Source organism: Oryctolagus cuniculus, chromosome 7 (genome assembly GCF_964237555.1).
Source record: "Oryctolagus cuniculus chromosome 7, mOryCun1.1, whole genome shotgun sequence".
In the NCBI taxonomy this organism is placed as follows: Eukaryota; Metazoa; Chordata; class Mammalia; order Lagomorpha; family Leporidae; genus Oryctolagus; species Oryctolagus cuniculus.
Genome location: NC_091438.1, coordinates 143,401,958 through 143,429,773, shown reverse-complemented (window position 1 = coordinate 143,429,773; position 27,816 = coordinate 143,401,958). Strand labels below are relative to the sequence as shown.

The 27,816-nt window shown below is 53.5% G+C and overlaps 1 protein-coding gene across 5 annotated transcripts; it reads left to right on the top strand.

Moving 5' to 3' along the window:
- Positions 1-26,569, top strand: SESN2 (sestrin 2). Of its 5 annotated transcripts, none has more exons than XM_051858084.2 (10): positions 2-394; positions 10,517-10,582; positions 16,120-16,317; positions 16,672-16,854; positions 16,976-17,188; positions 18,444-18,594; positions 19,096-19,214; positions 19,510-19,700; positions 24,123-24,267; positions 24,831-26,569. In XM_051858084.2, the coding sequence occupies exons 1-10, from the start codon at positions 134-136 to the stop codon at positions 24,915-24,917; spliced, it is 1,614 nt and encodes a 537-aa protein (XP_051714044.2). In that variant the 5' UTR covers positions 2-133; the 3' UTR covers positions 24,918-26,569. The 5 variants fall into 5 exon arrangements, with proteins under 5 accessions (XP_069935064.1, XP_051714044.2, XP_002716127.1 ...); XM_002716081.5 differs by lacking the exon at positions 2-394 and adding an exon at positions 3,412-3,866; XM_051858085.2 differs by lacking the exon at positions 2-394 and adding an exon at positions 10,291-10,314.
- Positions 26,570-27,816: the final 1,247 nt, after the last annotated feature.

Sequence of the window (27,816 nt, the reverse complement as noted above, 5' to 3'; positions counted from 1 at the left end):
TAATCTGAAAGAGAAGCTGAAGCCGGAAGAAACCTGAAAAACATTTCAAATCCAATCTAGACTTATCTTCAGGACTGGAATGCAATTGAGGAATAAAAATAGCTTTGGCCAATCAGTGGCCTCAACATAGCTGATGCAAGAGTCGAGAGAGTATGGCAACAGGAGGAAGAGATCTTCACTGAACCAAAAATCACAAGGCAGGGGGGAGGGGAGGAATGTGCCCAGGCTGGGGCCACACCCCACCCTCTCGGCATCCCACTGGGCTGGCAGCTTCATGGCTGGATTCCCAGAGCCCAGCACAGTGTCTGGTACACACACCACGGTCAATAAATATTTACTGAATGAAAGGAAGGAAAGCAATGGAGCTCTGACCGGCAGATTTGCTCTGAGTCGAGTGAGTTCAGTGATTCATCTTGGTTCATGGTTCCTTTTGCCAGGACTCCAGCTGCTGTGGCCATTTCCAGGGGATAACTTGGCTTTTCACACATGCTCCCCTACAAGGAGGGATGTGCTGACCCATCTATTAGAGGCCACTTGACAGTTATGTTCCTCACTGCCAATTAATACACCTGCTCTAAGCACCAGTTCCTGTGCCTGCCTGCTCCTTGCAGATTCACGTCGTCCTCTCATTTGGGTGTGCTGGAGTTTCTACTTTGGATTCATAAATGCCTGGGTTTGAGTCCTGGCTCAGAATGCTAAGCCGTCTGGCCTTGGCCAACACACCTCCTAAGCCTGTTTTCTTGTCTGTTAAATGGTGCCCTAATACCTGCTTCACAGGGTTGTGTGAGAGCTACATGAGACAGCAGCTGCGCCACTCCTGCTGTAGCCCAGTTAATGGTAGTGACTGTGCCGCTTCCTGTCTTTCCTTCCTTGCAGATTCCATGACAAAAGACTGCCCAGTTTAGTATATCAGCCTCTTTGGCTTTTCCTTCTCACAAATCACTCACTTTGTAAATGAAGTGTTGGGAATGATCTAATCACGTCCTGGAATATTCTAAAAGGTTACTCTGCAGAGGAGAATAACATATTTATTCAAAAATATCAGGGCTGGCATTGTGGCACAGTGGGTTATGCTGCTTCTTGCAATGCCAGCATACCATATCGGAGAGCCAGTTAGAGTCCCAGCTGCCCCACTTTCAACCCATCCCGCTGCTTACATTCCTGGGAAAGTAGCAGAAGATGGCCCAAGTAGTGGGGCCCCTGTCACCCATGTGGGAGATGAGTAATGTGATCAGGAAAATTCTCTCTCTCTTTTTTCTCTCTCTCTGTGTCACTTTCCCTTTCAAATAATAAAAATCATTAAAAAAAAAACAGTGAAGGCATTGAATGCTGGATACAATTTCAGTGGTCAGGGATTTACAACAAGGAGTACTGAAAAAAAAGTTTCAAGGCCAAACAAGAAACATGGGTGTGGCACATGATGAAACTGACAAAATAAATTGAATCACATCTTGGCAGATTTTGAACATCGAACTTTGTAGTCTGGACATTGATATTATAGAGTAAACTTTTTAGAATGAATTTGACAGGGTAGCTAACAGGGGAATTTAATTGAAGATTCTAGGGCATATTATTAGCAGAACATTGTGATAGGTGACATAGGACAAGAGACAAAGGTGCCCTCAAGAAGCATATAACTGGGCCAGCATTGTAGTGCAGAGGGTTAAGCCATAGTCCCATATGGGCACCCAGCTGCTCCACTTCCAATTCAGCTCCCTGCTAATGTGCCTGGGAAAGGAGCAGAAGATGGCCTGAGTCTTGGGCCCCTGAATGCATGTGGGAGACCCAGAGGAAGCTCCTGGCTCCTGGTTTTGGTCTGGCTCAGTCCTGGCCTTTGCAGCCATTCAGGGAGTGAACCAGCGAATTGAAGATCTCTCGATCCCTCTCTCTCTCTCCTTCTCTCTCCCTCCCTCTCTCTCTAGCTCTGCCTTTCAAATAAATAAATAAATAAATACATCTTTTATAAAAGAAGCTTATAAGCAGATAAGACACTATAAACACAATTTGTAATACAAAGTACATGTGATAAGTGTTAAAACAGAGACCCCAGCCCACGTGCTTTGGGAGCTCAGCAGTAGGTTAGATTAGCTTCCTTGTCTGAGAAAGCTGGAGGCAGAACGAGACAGAGGCTCATCCTTGGAATCTAAACCCAGATTAGACAAGATCCCCTCCATCCTTGCCCCCTCCAGGATCCCATGCCCAGAATAAACAATGACATTCCAACTGAAACACAGGAGCCTGTGCTGTGGCGCAGCAGGTTAGGCCGCCAGCATCAAATATTGGAGTGCTAGTTCGAGTCCCAGCTACTCAGCTTCCAGTCCTGCTCCCTGCTAATGTGCCTGAGAAAGCAGCGGGGGATGACTCCAGTCCTTGGGCCCCTGCATCCACGTGGGAGACTCCTGGGCTCCTGGCTTCAGCCTGGTCCAGCACTGGCAACAGCAGATGGAAGACCCCTCCCCCACCCCCTTCTTCCTCTCTGTCACACTGCTTTTCAAATAAATATTTTTTTTTTAACTTGAAACCCAATGGGTCAAGAAAAAACATGGAGGAAGAGGCTCTGTGGGAAGTGAATGGAGGCTGAACCTGGCTTTGGGCCCTGGGGTGCTGTAGATGCAACTTCCTTGCAAGAGGAGAGCTGAAGACCAGGAATCAGATGAGATCAGGGAGAGTGTGTCTGGAGAGAAGAGGGATGAAAACAGAAACTAGGGGAGCACCCACGTTTTAGGGAGTGGGAAGAGAGGGGGGAGTGGCCAGAGGATGAGGTAAGCATAGACTCAGCAGAGCACCTCGTTACTAAGTTTCGCTTAGGAGGGTGGCAGCTGTGGAAGGGTGGAAGACAGGACGGAAGCCCCTGGGGCGCAGAAGGCAGAAAGTGTTGTGACCGGGCTGGAGATCAGGCCCGAGGTTGGCGGATGAAGGAGTTTACAGGGACTCCACAGTGAGTGGATCCCCCGGGTCTGGTACGATTAGGGGCCTGGCGAACATGGTGGCGTCCTCTGACTTCCATCAATCTCTAATTAGTACCACTGGATGGCCGCCGGGGCCAAAGCCCTCCTAACCCTAACCAGTCTCTCCAGGAACCAAGAAGTTGAAGCACTCACTCGGGAGGGATTTCACACCTGGCTTTCTGGCCCAGCCCGGTGCAGTCCCGTTTCGTCACGCAGCCCCTAATGACTCTGCGGGCTGTCACTCTCCTACGGCTTCGTCTGCGAGGTGACTAAACGCCTCTTGCAAAAGTTTGCAGCATTCGTCCGAGGCCAACTACAGCTCCCAGGGTGCCCGCGCGCCGCCCGGCGCCGATTGGCCGAGCGCTCGGCTCCGGGGGGCGGAGTCGCCCCCGCCTCCCCGGGAAACAGGCAGGCGATTGGCTGGGCCGCAAGGCTTTTGTGTCCCCGCCCTCCCCCGGAGACCGCAGCGGGCTCAGAGGCGCTGCTGGTGTCACAGCCGGACGAGCGCTGGCAGTTCCGCGGCGGGGATGCTGAGCGGCGCCGGGTCCGTGAGCAGCCCCGGCCACTGCGGACGTCCGAGGCACTCCGGGCCCTGAGAACCCCTTCGCTACCGCCACTCCGGGGGCTCCCGAGGCCGTTCACTGTCCCAGAAGCCAGACAGGGTCGGGAAGAGTCCAGCGTCGCACCGGCCGCGCTTCGGCTCGCGAGTGTCCTGGAACCCCCGAGAGACACCGCGGGGTTCTCGAGCCTCCCCGGCGGCCCCCAACCCCGGCCTCCTGCGCGCGTCCGTGCACAACCCCCTCCGGCGCCCGTGTCCTGGCGCACACCATGATCGTTGCAGACTCCGAGTGCTGTGCCGAGCTCAAGGGCTACCTGCCGTTCGCCCGGGACGGCGGCGGCGGCCCGGGCGCAGGGCAGGTAAGCGGCGCCGTGCGTTCCTGGAGCCCCGGGGCGCGTCGGAGCCCCCGGCAGTCCCGGGCTCGGGGAGGGGGCGTGCAGCGTGTAACCCCGATCCGAGGTTGCATCAACTGGCAGCCCGGCCCTCCCCCGCGCCCCCTCCCGCGGCTGTGGAGCCCTCCGCTTGGACTCCCGGCCAATGGGAAGGAAAGCCTTCTCCGTGCTCTCCGGGGTTTGGGCTGTGGTGGAGAGCGTCTTCAAGTCCAGGCAAATCCCGGCCGGAGCAACCGGACCGCTCCTCCTCCCCGCCCCCTTCCGCAGAGTCCCTTCCTCTTAGCGGGCGCGGGTGGGCGGAGGACTCTTTCTAGGATGCGTCTCTGCTCCTGTCCCCCAGAGTGGGGACGGGGACACCTGGGACCCGCCGGTCGGCACCCGGACCGAGTATTTGGAGGGGGCGGGACGGGTACCCCGGTACGCGCCGGCGGCAGCTGAAGCTGCGGGCTGCCTGGGGCACCCCTGGCCGCGGCTTCGGTTAAGCTGCGCCCTAGTAATGGGTCTGAGGTCTCCTAAGTTTGTTTCTCAGCCTCTGGCCCAAAGATCCCACTTTTCAAGAGAGGCAAGGAAAAGGGCTGGCCCTGATCTTAACAATTCTGTCTCTCTGTCTCTTTGTCTCTCTCTGTCTCTTTGTCTCTTTCATACACACACACACACACACACACACACACACACACTAGCAGCAATGATGAACATCTTATCATCCAGTAAGCACCTACTAGGTGTCAGGCTTCCCATTTTGCAGGGAGATAAGATTGAGGCCCAAGACTGCCTTGGGAAAATGCCTTCACCAACCCCACCAAGTACCTTATTTTGGGGACCTGATGCCTCTAGGATTTCTGAGAGCGCTTGGCCCTACAGGGAGTTTTGTTGGGCGGTGAGGCGACTTGCTGGGGCCGGGAGCTGGTTCAATTGCTAGTCATAAGCTCTGTGACCCAGGAGGGGAAAACCCTCCTTTTTCTAAGCGTGGCGATAGTTGGGGGTCCTGCTGCAGTGGTGGAGGGTTTGTGGGCTGGCTGTTCTGTGAGCCTGCTTCTCCCCACCCCTCACGACTTAGCAGGAATGAGCCTCGCTCCTGCATCCTCTCAGCTGTGTGGCTCTGGCCCAGTCACTTCACTCGGCTTCTTTGTGGAACATGGACATGATGTTATTACTGAGAGCAGCTGGGCACCAGGGCATGCAAGGGCTGGGTTCAGGTCCCAGCCCTCCCACTCACTGGCCCTGTGATCTTGGCAGAGTGCTCTCTCCTCTGATCTGCTGTTTCTTCCCATGGGGATTTGATAGTATCTCCAAGGGCTCGTGGGGAAAATTAACTCAAAATAGGAGCAGTGGCGGGAGCACAGTGCCTGAAACGGGGTCACTGCATCAAGCACCCTGACTTGTCGGAACGCAGTCAGAGCGCACAGCCCCCTTCCCCCAGAGTGTCTTTTTTTTTTCCTTAAAGACTTATTTATTTTTATTTATTTGAAAGGCAGAGTGACAGAAGGACAGAGAGAGGGACAGAGGGAAATCGTCCATCCACTGGTTCATTCCCCAAAGGGACGCAACATCCGGGGCTGGGCCAGGCTGAAGCCAGGGAACCAAGTACCCCACCCAGGTCCCCGACGTGGGTGGCAGGGGCCAAGCGCCTGGGCCACTGCGCGCCCTTCCAGGCACACCAGCACGGGGAGTGCTGGAGCCCATGCTCCCCACTGGGAGGAGGTCTAGGGAGGAAAGAATGCCTCGGGTCCGGGGCGGGGGGCTTCAGGTGGAAACTGCTGTTTTGCAGAGGGGAAAGCTGATGGTGTCTGAGAGGTCGCCATGATTCTCTCTGGAGGAAAGAGCTCCTTGGGAAAGTGTCTGCTCTGAGTAGAACCCTGAGGAGCTAGCCGGGTGCAGAGCTCAGAGCCTGCACCCAAGGGAAGAGCCCTCCACCCCCTGCTTGCTTCACCACACACCCCTTCCAGGGGGTCCGGGCCTTCAGGTGTGTGTGTTTCCAGAAAGTTCCGGGGGCTTCATTCTACTACAGGTCTCCAAAAAGTTCATGGAAAATGCAAGTTACGAAAAAAAAAAAAAACCCAACTTGCATGGATTTTAAAATGTCTATACCCAAATAAACTTATCTTTTGATTCCATTTTCTATGAACTTTTTGAAGTCTCTGTGTATGTTTTGAAAGCCCTCTTTGGGCACTGGGGTAACTTCCTCAAACATCACTTCCCCCAGGATGGGGGAGGGAAGTCGTCCCTTTGCATCCAGTCCACCTTCTCCACAACAGGAGCTCTTATCCCAGTTATGCGACTTGGTGTTGTGATTGGGTGCTTCTTCTCTGTCTCTGTTGCTGGACTTGAGGCCCAGCCCACCGGTCCCAATGCCGGCACTGCTCTTGGCAGCTGGCAAGAGCTCGAAGAGATTTGCCCCGTGTTGGCGTAGCTGACCCCGTGACCATTCAGGCCTTGAGGTCAGATCTCCGTCTCAGAGAGGACTTTCTGAGCCTCCGTGATCTACCTCTAAGGAAAGAATAAGACCCAGTTCCCTCAGGATGGTTGTGAGGAAGTGGCTAGATGTAGCTGGTGCCCGTTCATGGTGGGCATCCAAGCGTGTGGCACCACACCCCCACCAAGGCTGACGGTCAAGGGCTCCTTGGGGTGTGTCTCCCTCTCAAGTGTAAACGGTTGAAAGATGTGAGTTCAGGGGAAGGGTGGATAGTGTCTGCACCTTCCCAGCTGGCAGAGACTGAGCAGGTGTCTGTAGCAGAGGCTCGCCTCTCAGTCTCTATCAGGCACCAACACTGAAGGCTGAGGCTGTTGCCAGAGGTGGATGTGGGTGGTGGGCAGAATCTTTGGAAGCCGGGCTGGGGTCCAGTCTCTAGACCCGGGCCCATTGCCCGAAGCGGTGCTGGTGGAGTGGAAAGGACCCCAGCACCCAGAAGCCTGGATTCACATCTCACTTCTTCACTTGTCAGTGAACTCCTGATTTTCGTCCCTTAGAAAATAGAGACCACTCTCCGTGCAATCTGCCGAAGATTGGGTGGAGCCTGTGTGCGAGTACCGGAGTTAATGTAAAAAGTAACATCCAGCCAGCGCCTGCATCTGGAGCCAGGCACTCGGAGGGAGGTCTGAGACTGAGAGAGGGTGATCCTGCGGCAAGTGACCCCCTCACAAGGCACTAGGAGCAGCCACCCCGGGTCTCCTTCTCCCCTACACGAGTGTGTGACCTCGGGCAGGTGACTTGCCCGCTCTGGGCTGCCCTGTCTTCGTCTGTAGCGCAGGGGCGCAATCATGCCTTTATCAGGCGTGTAGAGCTCCATGTTCTCTACTGCGGGAGCTCCCAGTCACGTGTGGCCATTTCTGTTCAGGTAAATCAAAGCTTAAAAGAACAGCTTTCTGTTGCCCTGGCCACCTTGCAAATGCTCAGCCACAGTGACAAGGGACTACTGTGCAGACGGAAGCCATTGTGCCTCCACGGGGAGTTCTGCTGGACTGCGCTGTGCTAGCCACTGGGGGGACCCCAGAACCAGATCCAGTATGTGTGCCCCGAAGATGAGGAACAGTGTGCGGGGGGCCGGGTTGGGAGCAGCGGCTCCTGCTCCCGGCTGCTGTGGCTGGAACCCCGGATGCAAAGGCCTCGAGGCTCCTGAGAGGTCGAGAAATTTAGAGAATGGGGCGTAGTTTCCGCACTTGCGGGAAACCCGTGTGTCTCCCCACTCGCCTACCTCCTTCCTGGTTCAGTGACTGGAAATAACTTGACCCCTCGGAGCTCTGTGCCACAGCAGTAAAACGGACCATGCGAGGTACGGGACCCAGTGTGGTTGTCTGCCATTATTTTTGTTGACTCCCTACCCCAGGGGACGGAGGGGGTGGGGGTGGGGGCAGGGCTGATTTGGAGTTGTCATCTCTTGGCAGTGGATCCCTGCCCTGCCTGCTTTGCCTGGACTTCCCCTGGTGTCCGGGAAGCATTCAGGGTATTGGAACTGGGGGTTCAAATCTACTCGGCCTTGCTTTCAGTTTTACACTGCCGGTTCCCTCTGGCTGGGCTGTTGGTCCCTAGAACCCCTTTCAGGCCCTGCTGCCTTCTCGTCATATAGACAGCCACTCAAAGGGCACTTCTTTATGGCCTTTCCTGTCCACTTCCACGAGCGTGGCACCCACCCACCCACCCACACGAATGCTCTATCTCATTCACCTGGTAGAATCCGAATGGAAATCCTCGTCGCCCTTCGCCTTTTCCCTGAGGTCCCAACCTCAGTATGAAGACTGAGGCTTTGTCTTTCCACTGCCGTGTTCTTGCTGCCTGCAGGGTCATCAAAAATATTTGTCAGGCGAACAAATTAATATGAGTTCTACCTGAGAAGCACTTAGCTTCAGAAAGTGATCACTAGATGTGCACACAGTGGTCCTCACACAGGCTGTGCATTAGCTGGGGTCCCACCCCGGACCAATTAAATGAGACTTGCTGGAGATGAGACCCTGGCATGGGTCTTTAAAAAAAAAATCAGCTTCTCCAAGGATTTCTAATACACTGCTTGGGTTGAGAAGCCTCTGTTTGAAACAAGAACGAGGTTAATGGGAGCCAGCCTCTGAGGTGCTGACTGTGGTGGAGGTGCTGGGGTAGGCGTGCAGGTGTTGGCTCATTAAACCCTCAGGACGCCAGGGAAAGTTGGTACTATTATCCCCATTATTTGATGAGAAAACCGAGGCTCATATGGTGGTGGAGCTGTCTCCTGAGCCCAGGCCGCTGTGTCAGGAGCCCGCCCCCTACCCCCAATCCTTCACCGCCCCCTGCGTTGTCCCCATCACGGTTAGTACTGCTCGGAAACAGTGGTGGATCAGACCCACCGCTCCAAGTCCAGCAGGCACCAGAGCCCTCCTGCCACAGCGCCCAGGGTCAGATGTTGGGGTGACCTGGGATTCCCAAGGCTGTTCCCTGTCCCTCCCCGGCACCCCTCCCCCCCCCCACGGCCCCACCCCGCCCTGCCCTGCTGTGGTTTTCTATCTGTCCTCAGGTCCCCTGAGGGGGAGGCCCAGTGTGTGGAGTCAGCAATCCTTATCTCCCAGACAGAGCTGTTGGGCTTTTTCTCTCCGGTGAGGGTGGAGGGAGGGAGGGTGGAGAGGGAGCGCCTGGGGAGCCTGATGGTTCCTACACTGGGCTTGGACCCCTGGGGCCTGTGTGGGCTGACAGGGGCCCCAGCAGTCAGTCCAGCCACCTACTCTGTCCAGGAAAGCCGAGGGAACTTTCTCAGAGCCACACTGCAAGTTAGGAGTGCAACTGGTGCCCTCACTGGCGACTTCATGGTTCTTTCCTTTAGAGTATTCCAGAACCCCAGAGCACTGCCTGTCTCAGGGAGCTTTGTAATCACTAGACCTCATTTAAAAAAAAATTTTTTTTTTTTTTTTATTTAGTTGGAAGGTCAAGGGACAAAGAGAGTCAGAGACAGATCTCCCATTTGCTGGTTCATTCTCTAAATGCCCCTAACAGCCAGGGCTGGGCCAGGCCGAAGCCAGGAGCTGAGAATTCAGTCCAGGTTTCCCTAGTGGGTGGCGAGGACCCAAGTACTCCGGCTGGGATTGGTAGCACAGCTGGGACCTGAACCCACAAACCCTCAGATATCTTAATCACAAGGCCAAGTGCCTGCCCCTCAGTCTGCATCTTAATGCTGACCAGTGTTCCTGTCCGATGAGGGCATGCCTCTGGTTTGGGGTAGCTGCTCCCGGAGCAGTGCTGAGATCCCCAGCACTTCCCAGTGAGCGTACACCTGTGTATCAACCTGTCCAAACAGCTGCTGCCTTCGCCGCTCTGCGTCCCAGCTTACCTCCCTGCGCTCTGTTTGTACTCACAGACTGGTGTCAGTGACCTGGCCCTGCTCCCCGGCAAGCTGCTAGTGGGGAGATGGCAGGCGATTGGAGGACAGGGTCTTTAGAAGCAGAGACACTGAGAATTTGGGGCCCAGAGCGAGGGTCAGGAGAAGGTTCCTGGTCCCTGAAGGGCAGTACAAGCTAGCTCTGCAGAGGGAGTGGCCTGGGGAGGGCGGTGGGCCTGGGTCATTAACTAATCTGGAAGGCGAGGGAGCCGGAGGAAGGGTTTTAAACCAGTTGATCAGACTTGCACTTGAGAAAGTTAATCCGGCTGCTGGGTAGGAGACGGGTTGAAGGGGACAGGAGGACAATTAGCGAGGCTATGGGTGGTGGCCTGGGCAAGAGATAGTGGTGGTCTGCGGCGAGGTGGCGGCGGCAGGGGGGATGAGATGGGATCCTGTGTCCCTAGGTGTCTAGGGTAGTTGGGTACTGGCTTCAGGATGCAAATGATGAGGTGTTCCACACAGGCTCTCTGGTGCTTCTAGAACGTGGCTTCCTGTGCAGTTCCCTGCTCCAGGCTCCTCCCTCCCAGTACTCTGGGGCTCCTGGGTCCCTGCCCAGTTCCTGAAGCGTTCAGCCTGGGGTGAGCCCTCTTTCTTGCTCACCCTCCTGCAACCGGCCAGACAGGTGTCTATCTCCCTCCTGGCTCCTCCGAACAGGGGGCACCAGAGGGTAGTTTGAGGAGCTCCCGGGTGCCCCTTGGCTGGGAGGAGGCGCCAGGAGAGATTACAGCCCTCTTTATCCCGCCATCTACCACCAGTTAACCACTGTGTGTGTCCTCCCAGGAGCAGAGCGAAAGCCGGGCCCGGCAAGGCCCTCGTGGGCCCAGCGCCTTCATCCCAGTGGAGGAGGTAAGCTTGAAAGGGGTTGGAAATCCTTGGGCAGAAAAGGCTGGACATTGGTGGGCCAGGGTCCTCTGCCCCTTAAATTAGAGCTTTGAAACTACCCCCTTCCAATTCCTGATTCACTGAGCTCATAAAACAGCTCTGTGAGACATGCATTAGCAATCCCATTTTACTGGGAAGGAACAGACTCAAAGAGATAAAGTGATAGTAACACGGCCACACTTCTCATCCCCAGAGCAGTGCCTGTTTCTCCTTAGTAAGTCAGAACTACCCAGGTGGGCGTTCTGGTGCAGCAAGTTAAGCCACCACTTGGGATACCCACATCCCATATTAGAGTGCTGGTTAGAGTCCTGCTTCCTCCCCTCTGGTCCAGCTTCTTGCTAATGATGATGGCACAAGTACTTGTGCCCTTGCTACCCTTGTGGCAAACCTGGATGGAGTTCCAGCCTCATGGCTTCAGCCTGGCCTGGTCTTAGCTGTTGCAAGCATTTGGAGAGTGAACCAACAGATGGAAAATTTCTATCTCTGTGTCATTCTGCCTTTCAAGTGGATGCAAATGAAAAATAAATTTAACAAAAAGAGAGAAAGGAAGAAACATTTTCTTAAAAAGAAAAAAATTGAACTCCCAGGGGCAGTATTGTGGTGTAGTAGGCAAAGCCATTGCCTGTTTCGCCAGCATCCCACATGGCACTGGTTTATGTCCTGGCTGCTCCACTTCCTAATCAGCTCCCTGCTGATACCCCAGGAAAAACAGTAGAAGATGGCTCAAGTGCTTGGGCCCCTGTGACCCACATGGGAGACCCAGATGAAGCTCCTGACTCCTGGCTTCGGCCTGGCTCAGTCCTGGCTGTTGTAGCCACTTGAGGATTGCACAGGCAAATGGAAGCCCTCTCTTTCTTCTGTCTTTCTCTGTAACTTTGACTTTCAAATACATAGATAAATCTTTAAAAAAAATAAAAAATAGAACTACCTATGTGTATCTTTTCACTCCCCGCCCCCCTCTTTTTTAAAGATTTATTTATTAACTGGAGAGTCAGAGCTGCACAGAGAGAGTCAGAGAGAGGTCTTCCATCCACTGGTTTATTCCACAGATGACCACAACGGTCAGAGCTGAGCTGATCCGGAACCAGGAGCCAGGAGCTTCTTCCAAGTCTCCCATGCGAGTGCAGGGGCCCAAGGACTTGGGCCGTTTTCTGCTGCTTTCCCAGGCCATAGCAGAGAGCTGGATCTGAAGTGGAGCAGCTGGAATTCGAACCAGCGCCTATGTGGGATGCCGGTACTGCAGGCCGCGGCTTTACCCACTGTGCCACAGCTCTGGCCCCGGGCTCCTATCTTTTCATCCTTGACTGTGCATATATTACAGTCCTTTTTTTCTGCTTTGAAAGCAATGTAAACATTTCAAGCGTTTCAGAAAGCTTTGATCTCTTAGCCTTTTGCCACTTTTTTTTTTTTAAAGATTTATTTATTTATTTATTTATTTGAAAGGCAGAGTTACAGAGAGGCAGAGGCAGAGAGAGAGTCTTCCATCCACTGGTTCACTCCCCAAATGGCCACAATGGGCAGAGCTGGGTCGATGTGAAGCCAGGAGCTTCTTCTGGGTCTCCCATGCAGGTGCAGGGGCCCGCGCACTTAGGCCATCCTCTACTGCTTTCCCAGGCCACGGCAGAGAGCTGGGTCAGAAGTGGAGCAGCCAGGACCCGAACTGGTACCCCTGTGTGATGCTAGCACTGCAGGCAGTGGCTTTACCCACCACACCACAGAGCCGGCCCCTTGCCACTTGCTTTCATGTAGATGTTTATTTTCAGTAGGGACTCCAGGACATAGTTTACAGCTTGCTTTTCTGTTTGTTTTCTGGTTTGCCCTGAGCAACTCATCAGAGCCACCCCTCCTCTCTGAGTCAGTCCACCCATGGTTGTGCGTGTCTGTTGAAGGATGAACCTGTGTCAGGCAGTGTTCTAGGTGGGGGTGGGGTGGGGTGTGGAGCAGTAAACAAGACACAAATCTCTCTGCCGTTGTGGAGCTCGTTTGTGTGCCCTGTCCTCTTTGCTCTCCTGACTGTAGGCCAGGTGGTTGACGAGCTGTTACTGGTGGTCTCTGCCCATTGCCCCCTCTCTGTGGGTGTAAACTCAGCAACCCCTGCTGATTATTTATGTCTACAGCCCAGAGTTTTATTTTATTATTTTTTATGTTTTTTTTTTCAAGATTTATTTATTATTTATTTGAAAGGCAGAGTTACAGAGAGGCAAAGGCAGAGAGAGAAAGAGAGAGTTTCTACCCACTGGTTCACTCCCCTCCGGCCGGAACTGGGCCAATCCGAAGCCAGGAGTCAGGAACTTCTTCCAGGTCTCGCACATGGGTGCAGGGCCCAAAGATTTGGCCATCTTCTGCTGCTTTCCCAGGCCATTGCAGAGAGCCAGATCAGAAGTGGAACACGGCCAGCGCCGCGGCTCACTAGGCTAATCCTCTGCTTTGCGGCGCCGGCACACCAGGTTCTAGTCCCGGTCGGGGTGCTGGATTCTGTCCAGGTTGCCCCTCTTCCAGGCCAGCTCTCTGCTGTGGCCTGGGAGTGCAATGGAGGATGGCCCAGGTGCTTGGGCCCTGCACCCCATGGGAGACCAGGAGAAGCACCTGGCTCCTGGCTTTGGATCAGCTTGATGCGCCGGCTGCAGCGTGCCGGCAGCGGCGGCCATTGGAGGGTGAACCAACGGCAAAGGAAGACCTTTCTCTCTGTCTCTCACTCTCACTGTCCACTCTGCCTGTCAAAAAAAAAAAAAAAAAAAAAAAAAGTGGAGCAGCCGGGACTCAAACCGGTGCCCATATGGGATGCCGGCACTGCAGGTAGCGGCTTTATCCGCTAAGCCACAGTGCCGGCCCCTAAAGTTTTATTTTATTTATCTGAAAGGCAGAGTGACAGAAGGAGAGACAAGAGAGATGGAGATCTTCCATCTGCTGGTTCACTCTCCAAAGGGCCGCATGGCAAGGGCTGGGCCAGGCTGGGCCAGGAGCCAGGAGCTCCATCTGGGTCTCCCACATGGGTGACAGGGGCCAGGCATGTGGGCCACCCATTTCTTTCCCAGGCACATTAGGGAGCTGGATTGGAAGTGGAGCAGCCCCTACTCAAACTAGTGTTGTAATATGGGCTGCCAGTGTCACAGGCAGTGGCTTAACACACTGTGTCACAGCACTGGCCCCCTGCCCAGGGTTTTAAGCTCCAGTATTGTTTTTGTGTTTTATATTCTAATTTATAACTAACCACTCTACTTTATAATAAAGGAAAGAGATGGGATTTAGAAATCATCTGGATTTGAATCCTGTTTCTGTCATTTATGCGAACTACGGCCTACAGAAGAGGGTGAAACCTGTCTGGTTTCCTCTCTGTTAGGGAGAAATAATGGTATTTACCTCAAAGCATTATTGAAAAGATTCAATGAGGGATGGCTAAGAGGTCTGCATCCCACATTGGAGTACCTGGGTTCCAGTCCCAGCTCCAACTTTCTGCTAACGCAGACCCTGACAGGCAATGGTGATGGCTCAAGTAATTGGGTTCCTGCCACCCACATTGGAGATGTAGATTGCATTTCCTTCTGGCCCAGCTCCAGCTATTTGCAGGCACTGGGGAGTGAGCCAGCAGAGAGGAGCTCTCTCTCTTTGTCCAGCTCTCTCTCTGTCACTCTGCCTCTCAAATAAATAAATAAATAAATATTTTACAAAAATAAAATCATTGACCCCGGGGCCTTTGTTGTGGAGTAGAGGTGAAGCCGCCACCTGTGCCACTGACATCCCATGTGGGCGCCGGTTCATGTCCTGCCTGCTCCACTTCCAATCCAGCTCCCTGCAAATGCACCTGGGAAACCAGTGGAAGATGGCCCAACTGCCTGGGCCCCTGCACCCATGCAGGAAACCTGGAGGAAGCTCCTGGCTCCTGGCCTCGGTCTGGCCTAGCCCTAGCCATTGAGGCCATCTGGGGAATGAACCAGCAGATGGAAGATCTCTCAAGATCTCTCTTTCTCTCTTTCTGTAACTCTGTCTTTCAAATATTTTTTTTTTTAAACTAACCCCTTTCAAAAAAAATTCAATGAGATCATACAGGTAAACTTTTAAATCAGACCTGACGTGGACAAAACAGATAATGTGACCTGTTTTGCACCCACTGCCGTGGTTATGTGCATTTGCGTGTTAGAACAGAATCTCCTTGAAGGTAGAAGAAACTGTATTCTTTTCTTTTTTTTTTTTTTTAAAGATTTATTTTCATTTGTTTGAAAGACAGAATGACAGAGAGAAATAAAAAAAAAAAATAAGTCTTCCATCCACTGATTCACTCCCCAAATGGCCACAATGGCCTAGGCTGCGCCAGGCCAAAGCCGGAACCTGGAACTTCATCTGGGTCTCCCACATGGACGGCAGAGCTCCAAACACGTGGGCCGTCTTCCGCTGCTTTCCCGGGAGCATCGGCAGGGAGCTGGATCGGAAGCATGGCTGACCTGGAACATACGGCGTTATAGGCCACAGCCTAACCCCTGCTCCACAACACTGACCTCAGAGAAACTATACTCTTTTTTTTTTTTGACAGGTAGAGTTATAGACAGTGAGAGAGAGACAGAGAGAAAGGTCTTCCTTCCGTTGGTTCACTCCCCTAATGGCTGCTACAGCTGGCGCTGCGCCAGTCCGAAGCCGGGAGCCGGGTACTTCCTCCCGGTCTCCCACGTGGGTGCAGGGACCCAAGCACTTGGGCCATCCTCCGCTGCCCTCCCGGGCCACAGCAGAGAGCTGGACTGGAAGAGGGGCAACTGGGACTAGTACCCGGCGCCCCAACCGGGACTAGAACCTGGGGAGCCAGCGCTGCAGGCAGAGGATTAGCCAAGTGAGCCACGGCTCCGGCCAAGAAACTGTACTCTTAATCTCTGTTTCAGTTTTCCTATCTAAAAATGGAGAAAGTAGAACTCCAATTTCATACTTATAATGATTAAATGAAAAAAAAAATATATATATAAAGTGCTTGCACAGTGCATGGCATTTAGTAAGCATTATATAAGTATTGGCTATTTTTTAAAAGATTTATTTATTTATTTGAAAGTCAGAGTTACATAGAGAGAGGAGAGGCAGGGAGAGAGAGAGAGGTCTTCATCCTCTGGTTCACTCCCCAGTTGGCTGCAACGGCTGGAGCTGTGCTGATCCAAAGCCAGGAGCCAGGAGCTTCTTCCTGCTCTCCCAGGGGCCCATCTTCCATTGCTTTCCCAGGACATAGCAGAGAGCTGGATCGGAAGAGGAGCAGCCAGGACTAGAACCGATACCCATATGGGATGCCAGTGCTTTAGGCCAGGGCGTTAACCCGCTGCACCATAGCTTGGGCCCCAAGTATTGGCTATTATCATATATATGAAGTGCCTGATAAGTGTTTATTTACTGAAATGTGTTTCCGCCCCACTCCCCCTCTTTTTGAACAAGGTGGTGGTTTTGAGTTACTTGCTGTAATTCACCCATTGCCCAGTATGTGTTGGTCTCTGTAGCTGGGAACCCATGCTCTCCTCCCCTTGCCTTGGCAGGTGCTTCGGGAGGGAGCTGAGAGCCTGGAGCAGCACCTGGGGCTGGAGGCATTGATGTCTTCAGGGCGGGTGGACAACCTGGCGGTGGTGATGAGTCTGCACCCTGACTACCTTAGCAGCTTTTGGCGCCTTCACTACCTGCTGCTACACACGGACGGGCCCCTGGCAAGCTCCTGGCGCCACTACATTGCCATCATGGTGAGCCGCTCTGGGCCTGATGCTTGTGGGACTGGCCACAGGTGGGGCTCTGGCTGTGGATCTCCTTGTGGGGCCTCCTGAGCTGATTTCCCAGATGAGGAGGAAAGGGGTTTAGAGCCCAGGAAAGCCCTGAGTGGCCATAGAATTGGAGGCTTTGAAGACAGGCATCTTAGATGCCGACTTTCCAGACTGAGAAACTTGGGGTGCAAGGAGGTCAGGTGAGCTCCAAGCTGGTGGCAGATGTGGGGTTAGAATCTAGATTGCCCACCTTTTAAGCAACAGGGTACTGTGCTGGCTTCACCCTGAGCGAGGCCCAGAGGAGGAGGGTGACTCAGGCTCTGTCCGCCCCTGCAGGCTGCCGCCCGCCACCAGTGTTCCTACCTTGTGGGCTCCCACATGACCGAGTTTCTGCAGACTGGCGGTGACCCTGAGTGGCTGCTGGGCCTCCACCGGGCCCCTGAGAAGCTGCGCAAACTCAGCGAGATCAATAAGCTCCTGGCACATCGGCCGTGGCTCATCACCAAGGAGCACATCCAGGTGTGGTGGGCAGAGAGGTGGGGTCCCGAGGGAGCGCAGGGGCCTGGCCGTGGCCTGGCTGGAGCCTGGCCAGCAGCCCCATGGCAGGCACTGAGCAGGCCCGGCCTTCTCTCCCCTGCAGGCCTTGCTGAAGACGGGCGAGCACAGCTGGTCCCTGGCTGAACTCATCCAGGCCCTGGTCCTGCTCACCCACTGCCACTCGCTGGCCTCCTTCGTCTTTGGCTGTGGCATCCTCCCTGAGGGAGACCCAGACGGCAGCCCTGGCCCCCAGGCCCCTTCACCGCTCAGTGAGCAAAGCAGCCCCCCAAGTGGGGACGCACTGAACAACTCTGGGGTAAGTTGCTAGGCCTGGGTCTGGGTGGAGGCGGGGGTGGGGCTGGCATGGCCTCTGGTCCTTGGGCGGGAGCCACTGCTTTCCTGAGAGGACCTAGGGAACTAATATTGCTTTTTTCTATTTTTCTTTTTTAACATATTTATTTATTTAATTTTGAAAGTCAGAGTTACAGAGAGAGAGAGAGAGAGAGAGAGAGAGAGAGATCTTCCAACTGCTGATTCACTCCCCAAATGGCTGCAATGGCTAGGCCAGAGGCCAAAGCCAGGAGCTTCATCTGGGTCTTTCCATATGAGTGGCGGGGGTCCAATACCTGAGCCCCCCGCTGCTGTTTTCCAGGTCATCAGCAGGGAACTGGATCAGAAGTGTAATGGCAGAGACACTAACCGGCTATTATGGGGTGCCGGCATGACAAGTGGTGGCTTCACCTGCTACATCACAATGCTGGTCCCATAATTTTGCTTTGCAACTCAGTTTTCTCATCTGGGAAATGGGGATGAAAATCCTCTACTGACACCAGACTGTGAAGGTTTAATGAAGTACCACGTGACTGGCCTTTCAGCCTGTAGCTCCATGAGGTCAAAGTCTGCTGCCTCTTAGTGCTTCAAAAAGACAAAGCCAAGCTTGCCTCTTACTCCCTAATGTGGCCATGTTTGTTTTAATATAAAAATACAGGTACTTTCAAATCTACCTCTTGGGGGGGCAGCATCCTGGCATAGCCTGCAGCACCAGCATCCCATATGGGCATCAGTTGCTGTCCCCGCTGCTCTGCTTCCAATCCAGTTCCCTGCTAATGTGCCTGGGAAAAGCTGTGGAAGGTGGCCTGAGTGCCCAGGCCCCCACTACCCGCGTGGGAGAGCCGAATGAAGATCCCGATTCCGGGCTGTGGCCTGGCCCAGCCTTGGCCGTTGTGGCCATCTAGGGAGTGAACAAGCAGACGGAAACTCTCTCTCTGCATGTGTGTGTCTCCTTCTCTCTCTGTAAGTCTGACTTTCAAAATAAATAAATAAATACATCTTTAGAAATAAATAAAAAATAAGATGCAGTTTACCTCTGGGGGAGCTGAAGTGTGGGAAAGGCGCGCGCCTGCTCTGTGACTTTGCACACTTCCCTCTGGGCAGCACAGACCACAGGGGAGACCTCGGTGGCTGGCACAGAGGGTGCCCTTGGCCTTTGTGATGCCTCGGGAGGCGTGGGTGTGGGAAGGACGTGGGGGACCTTTCCAGAGTGGATGGTCACCACCGGGTCTCTCCTGCAGGGCCTGGAGGCCGCGCGCGACGTGGAGGCGCTGATGGAGCGCATGCGGCGGCTGCAGGACAGCCTGCTGCGGGACGAGGGCACGTCCCCGGAGGAAATGGAGAGCCGCTTCGAGCTGGAGAAGTCAGAGAGCCTGCTGGTGGCCCCGGCAGGTACGAGCACAGGGCCCGCCCCCTTCGCACGCGTCTCTGGGAGGCTGGGTGCTGCACCTCCTGCATTCCAGAGGCAGCCACCTCTCCACTCCCTCCAAAAGGTTCCGGCCACAGCTTTTGGGCTCAGACCTGGCTGTGGTCCTGGCCTGTTTGCCCCCTGGCTGACTGGATCGGCCACTTTTGGCCCCAAGGCTTCAGGAACGATGTGTAGGGTAGATGGAACAACAGAAGCAAAGCGCTTAACACAGAGCCTGGCCCCGGGTCAGCCGCTCCACCAATAACTGCCATCTCCCGGTGTTACCCCGGGCTGAGCCCCCTGGGACTGTGGGCCCCCTTGTCCTCCTGCCCCAGGCCCGGCTTCAGCCCCGGTCTGGCTGCCACCCACTGTAGCTGGGGCTTCCCCTGGCCCTGTCCTCTGCCCTCCCCTGCTCCGTCAGGAGTGTACCCCAGTGTGCTCCACGCCTTGGCCTTCCTGTGACCTCTTTCTAACCCGGTCCTCAGCTGACATCCTGGAGCCCTCTCCACACCCAGACACGCTGTGCTTTGTGGAAGACCCCACTTTCGGGTACGAGGACTTCACCCGGCGTGGGGCCCAGGCGCCCCCCACCTTCCGCGCCCAGGTAGGGCTCCCTCCACTCCTCTCAGCCGTTGCTCTAGACTTAGTGGCAAACAGGTGGCCGATGGTTGAAGCAGTTACAGTGCTGGTTAACTTCTCTCCCTCGAGACCCCACAAGGTCAGCAGGGGTCCTGTGGGTTCCGCAGCTCAGCGTCCCTGATCCCAAGGAAAAGGTCATTGCCAAGTTGCAGCCACTTTGACTTCCGGCCCAGAGTGGGCGGTGTTCGATTTGCGGAGGAGGGAGGGGCCAGAGGCCGATCTCTCGGGCTCTCTCCCTGACCCCACCCCACGTTCCTCAGGATTACACCTGGGAGGACCACGGCTACTCGCTGATCCAGCGCCTGTACCCCGAGGGTGGGCAGCTGCTGGACGAGAAGTTCCAGGTGGCCTGTAGCCTCACCTACAACACCATCGCCATGCACAGCGGCGTGGACACCTCCGTGCTCCGCAGGGCCATCTGGAACTACATCCACTGCGTCTTTGGCATCAGGTAGGCACTCAGCAGGTGAGCGCCCTCAGCGGGGCACGAAGGCTCGGCGGGCACAGCCTGAGCACTCAGCTGCTTCATGCTTCTCTTCTTTTCTTCTTGCCAGTCCTGTTTTTCAAAGTGAATCTGTTTCTTTGCTGACTTTAAAATACAATAGAGGTGTTCACTGAACCTTGTAACTGAACCTATTTAATCCTAGCCCCAGAGATAACGATGCTTTTACATATAGGTAGTTGCATGTACACTCATATATGTATTTGTGTGTGCATGCTGCATACATATACACATACACGTGTGTATAGAACCATGTATACATGTGTGCACATGTATTATATGCAGCTGTGTTGGAACAGTCATGTGCCACACAATGACCTTTCTGTCAACAAAAGACTACGTATACAACACTAAGACTGCTAACACCTAGGGGCCAGCATTCTGGCACAGCGGGATAAGCTGCCACCTGTGATACCAGCAACCCATATAGGTGAGGGTTCCAGTCCCAGCTGCTCTGTGTCCCATCCAGCTCCCTGCTAATGCTCCTGGGAAGGCAGTGAGGATGGCCCAAGTCCTTTGGCCTCTGCATCCACATGGGAGACCCAGATGAAATTCCTGATTCTGGCCTGAATCAGCAGATGGACAATCTCCCTCTCTCTCTGTCTCTCCCTTTGTCTCTGTAACACTGCCATTCAAATAAATGAAAAAATAAATCTTAAAAAAAAAAAAGATTGTAACACCTAGAGACGTCACAGCCATTTGAGTTTGTGTAAGGACACTCTGTGATATTTGCACAATGATGACGTTGCCTCACAACACATTGCTCTGAACAGAGCCTGTCTTACAGTGACGTATAACTCTTCCCATTCTGAGTAGCAGTTCTTCTGTCATAATAAGTGAGGATAACATGAATGCCCATCAGTATGGGATTTTAAATTATATATATATATAATTTATGAATATATAATGGACATATATATATCCATTCAGTGAAATATAATGCAGCTGTCAAAAATGACAGTAGAAGTCTGTTTAGATGGCCGTGGGGAAATATACAAAATGTATTGAGAGAAAAGAAAGCTGGTGACCAACCAGAATATTTTGTTCCTTTTTTTTTTTTTTTTTTTCAGATTTTTTTTTTTTTAATCTGGAAGACAGAATTTGAGAGAGAGAGAGAGACATCTTCCATCTGCTGGTTCACCCCCCAAATGGTCGCAATGGCCAGGGCTGGGCCAAAACAAAGCGAGGAGCCAGGAGCTCTTCCAGGTCTCCCACGTGGGTGCAGGGGCCCCAGCACTTGAGTCACCATCTGCTTTCCCAGGCTCATTAGCAGGGAGCTAGATCAGAAGTGGAGCAGCGCAGACTTGAACAGGCGCCTTTATGGGATGCCGACGTTGTAGGTGGCGGCTTTACATGCTGCGCTAGTCTTGTTTCTTTTACCAGATGCTTGTGTGTGCGTGGATAATGCACACTAGAATGATAACATTGGTTGGTTTCTGCACAGTGTATGTGATGAAATTACATTTTGTCTTGTTTGTTAAATCTCTTTTGTTTTTTAAACTTGATATATTCACATTCAACATATTCTACAATTTACATTACCTAGTGTGAACCGTGTTTCTAATCAGTAGGAATAGTTTTTTTATTCTTTTTTAACTTTGGCATGGTATTCTTAGTGTTTTGCTATGACAAATACTACATGTGCTGACTACTCTTATCATACATAAGTTCTTTTAGATAAATCTTAGATATGAATTATTTGAAAAGGATATATATATATAGAAGACTTACTTTGAAAAACACTCTGATAACTTGGTGGTCAATTTAAAGAATTAAGGGGGAAAAATTTCCCCAGAGTCAGCATTGTGGCACAGTGGGTTAAGCTGCTGCCTGTGATGCTAGCATCCCATATGAGTGCTGGTTCGAGTCTCAGCTGCTCTACTTCTGATCCAGCTCCCTGCTAATGTGCCTGGGAAAGTGGCAGAGGATGGCCCAAGTGCTTGGACCCCTATACCCACTTGGGAGACCCAGATGGAGTTCTAGGCTCCTGACTTTAGTTTGGCCCAGCCCTGGCCATTACAGCAATTTGGGGATCTTATTCATGGAAGATCTCTCTCTCTCTCTCTCTCTCTCTCTCCACCACTCTTTTTCTCTTCTCACTGTCTCTCTCTCCCTCTCTTTAAGTTTGCCTTTCAAGTGAATAAGTAAATGTTTAAAAAAGTTTTCTTTTCTGCCAAATTCTGTCCTAGTACAGTCCTATCTGCATCCTGTAATGTTTTACTCATTTTCTTTTTCTTATGTAGTCATTTTTGTGTAGTTGAAGTTATAATAGTTATTTCAGGGCCAGCGCCATGGCTCACTTGGTTAATCCTCTGCCTGCGAGGATTAACCCATATGGGCGCCAGGTTAATCCCATATGGGTGCCGGGTTCTAGTCCCGGTTGCTCCTCTTGCAGTCCAGCTTTCTGCTGTGGCCCGGGAAGACAGTGGAGGATGGCCCAAGTGCTTGGGTCCCCGCACCCGCATGGGAGACCAGGAGGAAGCACCTGGCTCCTGCCTTCGGATCGGCGTAGCTCTGGCCGTAGCGGCTGTTTGGGGAGTGAACCAATGGAAAAGAAAGACCTTTCTCTCTGTCTCTCTCTCTCTCACTGTCTGTAAATTCTACCTGTCAAATAAATAATAAAAAAAAGTTATTTCATAAAAAAAACTTATTTGATGTTTGTAAAGAGAAACTCCTGATGTTTAGAAGTGTTAGAAAATACAGATAACAAAAGGAAGAAAATAAAAAGCATCTTTGGCCCCCTCTGCTCCTGTGACCAGATATCTGCTTGCTGCCCTCTTTGCTCCGTGCAGGTAACCCGAGCACAAATCGTTTTACACAAACACAATCAGTGGCCATTTTCTTACCTATTCGTTTTACTTAACGTACTCATTTACTCAAACATAAGCATATTTTAGTGGACACATGATTTTTTTTCTTTTTTATTTAACAATTTATACTAAGCATCAAAAATTATCCCTACTTTTTTTTTTTTTTTTTTTTTTTGACAGGCAGAGTGGACAGTGAAAGAGAGACAGAGAGAAAGGTCTTCCTTTTGCCATTGGTTCACCCTCCAATGGCCGCCGCGGCTGGCACGCTGCGGCCGGTGCACCGTGCCTATCCGAAGGCAGGAGCCAGGTGCTTCTCCTGGTCTCCCATGGGGTGCAGGACCCAAGCACTTGGGCCATCCTCCACTGCACTCCCGGGCCACAGCAGAGAGCTGGCCTGGAAGAGGGGCAACCGGGACAGAATCCGGCACCCCGACCGGGACTAGAACCCGGTGTGCCAGCACTGCTAGGCAGAGGATTAGCCTAGTGAGCCGCGGCGCCAGCCTATCCCTACATTTTTTAAAAACATACATGTCCCTTGTAGAAAACTTGTGCTTCTGTGCATTCCTAGGCACAAATTCCATCTGCCAGGTGATTTGAGCCAAACTGAGCCATCCTCTTGCTGGCTATTGGCAGGTTTCCCTTCCAGGGGTGGCCAGGGATGGGTATATTGGAAAGTGGCACAAGCCAGCCCCGTCCAGTCTTTATTTATATTTTTAATATTTATTGTTTATTTGAAAGGCAGAATGAGAGAGAGAGAGAGAGAGAGAGAAAATCTTTCACCTGCTGGTTCACTCCCCAAATGGCCACTACAGTCTGGGCTGGATGAGGCAGCCAGACCCGAGCTGGCACATCTGATGTGGGATGCTGGTGGTGTCACAGGCGCCGGTGTTGCAGGCAGTGGCTTAACCCACTGAGCCACAGCACTGGCTCCCTGGTCCAGTCTTCGGCTCGAGGCTCCCCTACTCTGCAGCATGGTCCTGGCTCTCATTCCTTTTCTACTCAATCTGTCCTCCAGTTTTCAACCAATCTTCCCACCCACACTGATCTGCGCTGACAGTAGCTGCCCAGCTCACTGGCCTGCGGAGTGGCAAGGTGGCTTCAGACCTGACTTCCTTCTTGACTTTGAGCAAGTTCATTGTCTTCCCAGGCCTTGGCTTCCCATATACAAGACGAGTACCAGCTCCTTTTCTTGCCCTCACCCTCTCACTTCTCCTGGGTAGATAGGTAGATAGGACCTCCTCCCTACCATCCATGGCCTTAACTTTGGAGTACTGACTATGGCCTGGGAGCCATGCAGAGCTGGATCTGAAAACCATTCCCAGCAATATGACTTAGGCACGTGTCTTCCCTTCTCTGAATCTCAGCTGCCTCAACTATACAATAGGGTTGATGACTTCAGTGTGCTGTGTGTGAGCGCTGGAAGGAGCCAGGCTTCTTCTTCTTTCCCACCTTCCAACTTTTCCTCACCACCCTGTCGCCTTCCTCTACAGTGTGGGGGTCGGGGACCGGAGCTATTGCTGGGGGCAGAGGGTGAGGAGTGCTCTGGGACCTCTCCATCCAGGTATGATGACTACGATTACGGGGAGGTGAACCAGCTCCTGGAGCGGAACCTCAAGGTCTACATCAAGACGGTGGCCTGTTACCCAGAGAAGACCACCCGCCGAATGTACAACCTCTTCTGGAGACACTTCCGCCACTCAGAGAAGGTACAGCCTGTGGAGGGGGCAAGGGGTCTGGACCCAAGAAGGGACCCCAGACCAAGTTTGTCCCGCCAGGTGGGACACCTGGGCCTGCCCTCCTGAGTTGGCGTCTTATTTCACTGTGTGGATTCAGACTCCATATAATCACCTGTCAAGTAGCAATATGGGTGCCTGTCTCACACGGTGTCCTCAGGGGTCCAGATTGTAACCCTGTGACTTGGTAGCAGTCACTGGGCCTCCCTGAGGGCTGTGTCCACCTGGGAATGATGCAGCTGCTTGCGTTTCAAGGTTCTTGGGAGGATGAGCGGAGGAAATGTGTGTCAGCCGATCCTGAGCAGGTGCTCAGTGAGTGGTAGCTCTGGGTTCTAGGCTTGGGGGCTAAGGAGACGAGTCACAGTAGGGATGCACGCCCTTGGAACAGCTGTCATTGCTCATTGTGCCAAACCATTCAGAGCACAGCAAGGGTCGGTGTGCCTCTGCAGGAAAGAGAAGGGCGAGGTGGTCGGTCAGGGAGGGTGGCCATCTGGGAGGGCCGGAGATCCATTGCCAACAGCCCTACTCTGCCCCAGGTCCACGTGAACCTGCTGCTCCTGGAGGCCCGCATGCAGGCCGCCCTGCTCTATGCCCTCCGCGCCATCACCCGCTACATGACCTGACTGCCTCCTGCGTGGGACCTGCACATGGAGCAGCTGACTTGGGGGCCACCCTCCTCCCTGCCAGGACTTCTGTGTCTGGAGACAGCGCCAGAGCCCATCTCCCCACATCGGGCTTGGCTTGTGTGTGATGTGCAGCCCCTGAGCCACACCCTCCTTATCCTCACTGGAATGGATAGCATCTTTGCTCTGACTCCGGGGATCTCAGCTCTGCCTCTGGGAGCTGGAAGGGGACTAGGGGACCCCAAGGGGCTATGCCCTTCCTCCTTTCCCTACTCCTAGAGGAAGGAAAATGGGTCCAGCTGAAACCTGTGGGCCAGTAGGCTGTGTCCCAGACTCCCCAGGTGCTGGGACTTCCTGGACTGAGAGCTCCCTGGCCGGCCCCCATGGGAGAGGGGCAGACACCTCCAGGGACTGACACTCCAGGCAGCTTTGCCTTCCCATCCTCCTCATTCCAGAGTTCATTACCTCCTACCTGCTCTTCACCCATCAATGTGAAAGGTCACAGCTGGCCTGTGTCCGGTTCCCCCAAATCTTGTTCTGTTGGGCAGCCCGAGGGTGCCTTGCTCCCTGGTTGCCTGGTCCTGGTTGAATTATTTAGACCTCCTTCACTCTAACCTTTTCTCCCATACCTGGCGGTGGGAAGCCCCAGGAGAGAGGCCAAGCACATCAACAAGGCCGGTCATCTCTGCTCGTCCCGGTGCCTTCTAGAGGGGGCGAGGATTAGGTTAGAAATTCTGTTTTCTTGGGTCCTCTATGGTTGACATTCTCACCCCTGTAGGGCCTCCCCCACTGGCACCACGGTCAGCGCCTGAGAGGAGGGGGAGAGAGGTTCTGTTCTCTGAGCTGCACCTGCCTTGCAGAGTCTGCCACCCGCTCCCACCACCAGTGGCTTTGCCAAGAAACTGGGCCTTTCTGGGTGGCTTAAGTGGTACTGTGGCCCAGTATGAGAGGCAGGAGGCTCCTATTTGGGCCCTGTCACTAGCCAGGTGGCCATGGCCACATTGCCAAACCTCTTTGACCACCAGAGTTGCAGACGGACGCGTGAGTCTGGGTCCCCCATGTCTAGTGCTCCCCCTTGGGATGCCTACCTGCCCACACCTAACTGATTTCCTTGCAAGATCCTGAAGGCGTCTGGAGACCCCACTCCTGCAGTCAGTCAGTGTCTCCTAGCTGCCTTCCAAAGACCCTGGCCCCTTCCCAGTGCCCCGTCTGTCCCCTCTCCAGGAGTTTAGGTGGATTGCTTGGAGGCAGAAGCAGCCAGGGACAGACCCCAAGCACTTTCTGTAGCACATGACTGTGAACTTCTCTCGCCCTTCTCCTAGCAGCAGGTGCCTCTTGGACTGGGTGGGGGGTGACCAGGAAAGGCAGGGCCATCATGCTGCTGCTTGGAGCCTGGCCAGTGTGCCACATTGCGTGCCCGTGCTGGCACGGGGACACAACTGGCATCCCCTTCAAGCCTGAAAACCCTCCCTACAAAGAAAGTGGGCAAGAGGGAAGGGGCCCCCTGCAAGGGGGGTTGAATTTCCAGAGGGGATGTCCCCTGGGAGGGTGGAGAGGGGGAGGGCTATCCAGTGTTCAAGTGCAGTCACCTTTGACTTTGCTACCAGTTCCGTTTGATGAGAAATAAAAGTCCGCCAAGGTTTTGTTTTGTACTCCTTGTTAATGGGCTGTTTTTCCATTTCCTGGAGGTCAAGGTTCACCTCCCAGCCTGAGCACGGAGCCGTGATTGCATCACGGACCGGCCCCGACAGCCCCGCCCTGTGGGTACTTGGCCCAGTAGCTTGCCAGGGTTGGGATTGCCGCATTGAAAGTCCACCTCTGCCCCTTGGGGACCCAGCCCTGCCACCCGTCCAGGGCTGTGTAGCAACAGTGGACATGTTATTTTTCTGACCAAGCTTGCCCTGGGCTTGGTGCTTGGAGGCCATTTTTTCTGATTCCACAGCAATCCTGTGAGAGAACTGAGATGCAGAGGTGAGGCGACCTAGGCAGTTCCATCCTGACTGAGAACTTGGCCTTTCCCTTGGCTCCTTTTCTCTGCTTCTGGACTCGCGGCACCATCGCGGGAGGCATCTGAGAATCCGAGGGGAACTCCTGTGTCTCCTGTCCCACCATGTTGAGATTGCCTGCCTCTCGGCCTTCCCTCCTTGGCACTGAGGACACAGAGCAGTCCCCACATTGTGCTAATGCCATTTATGGCTGTGTGACTGAGCAAACTTCTTCACTTCTCTGGGCACCAGGAACTCATGAGCTGACCAGGAAAACTGAACCATGACCAAGAGCTAAGACTCCTATAGGCTGCCCACTTCCTCTAAGTGGGGCCAGTGGCCAAGCATTGAAGATGGGCTTCCTGCGGTGTGCCTCCTGGATGGAGCCATGTGCCCTGCTCTCTGGGGCCCTGCTTTGTTTTGGTCGTTGTTTGGGACACACACTCTTCAATCAAGAGTCACTTGGGAGGATGGGCAAGAAAGCCAATCAGACTTGAGTACACAGCTTAGATTCTATGTTTTTTTTTTTTTTAAGATTATTTATTTGAAAGGCAGTGTTACAGAGAGGCAGAGGTAGAGAGAGAGAGGTCTTCCATCCATTTGTTCACTCCCCAGATGGCCACAACAGCTATGGCCATCCGAAGCCAGGAGCCAGGAGCCTCCTCCAGGTCTCCCATGCGGGTGCAGGGGCCCAAGGACTTGGGCCATCTTCCACTGCTTTCCCAGGCCATAGCAGAGAACTGGATCGGAAGTGGAGCAGCCAGGACTCAAACTGGTGCCCAAATGGGATGCCGGTGCTGCAGACCAGGGCTTTATCCCGCAGCGCCACAGCGCCCCACTGCGCCACAGCACTGGCCCCGGATTATATTTCCGGCTTAGCTGCTTCTTATCCCTGGAAGGGTTGGTTAATTTCA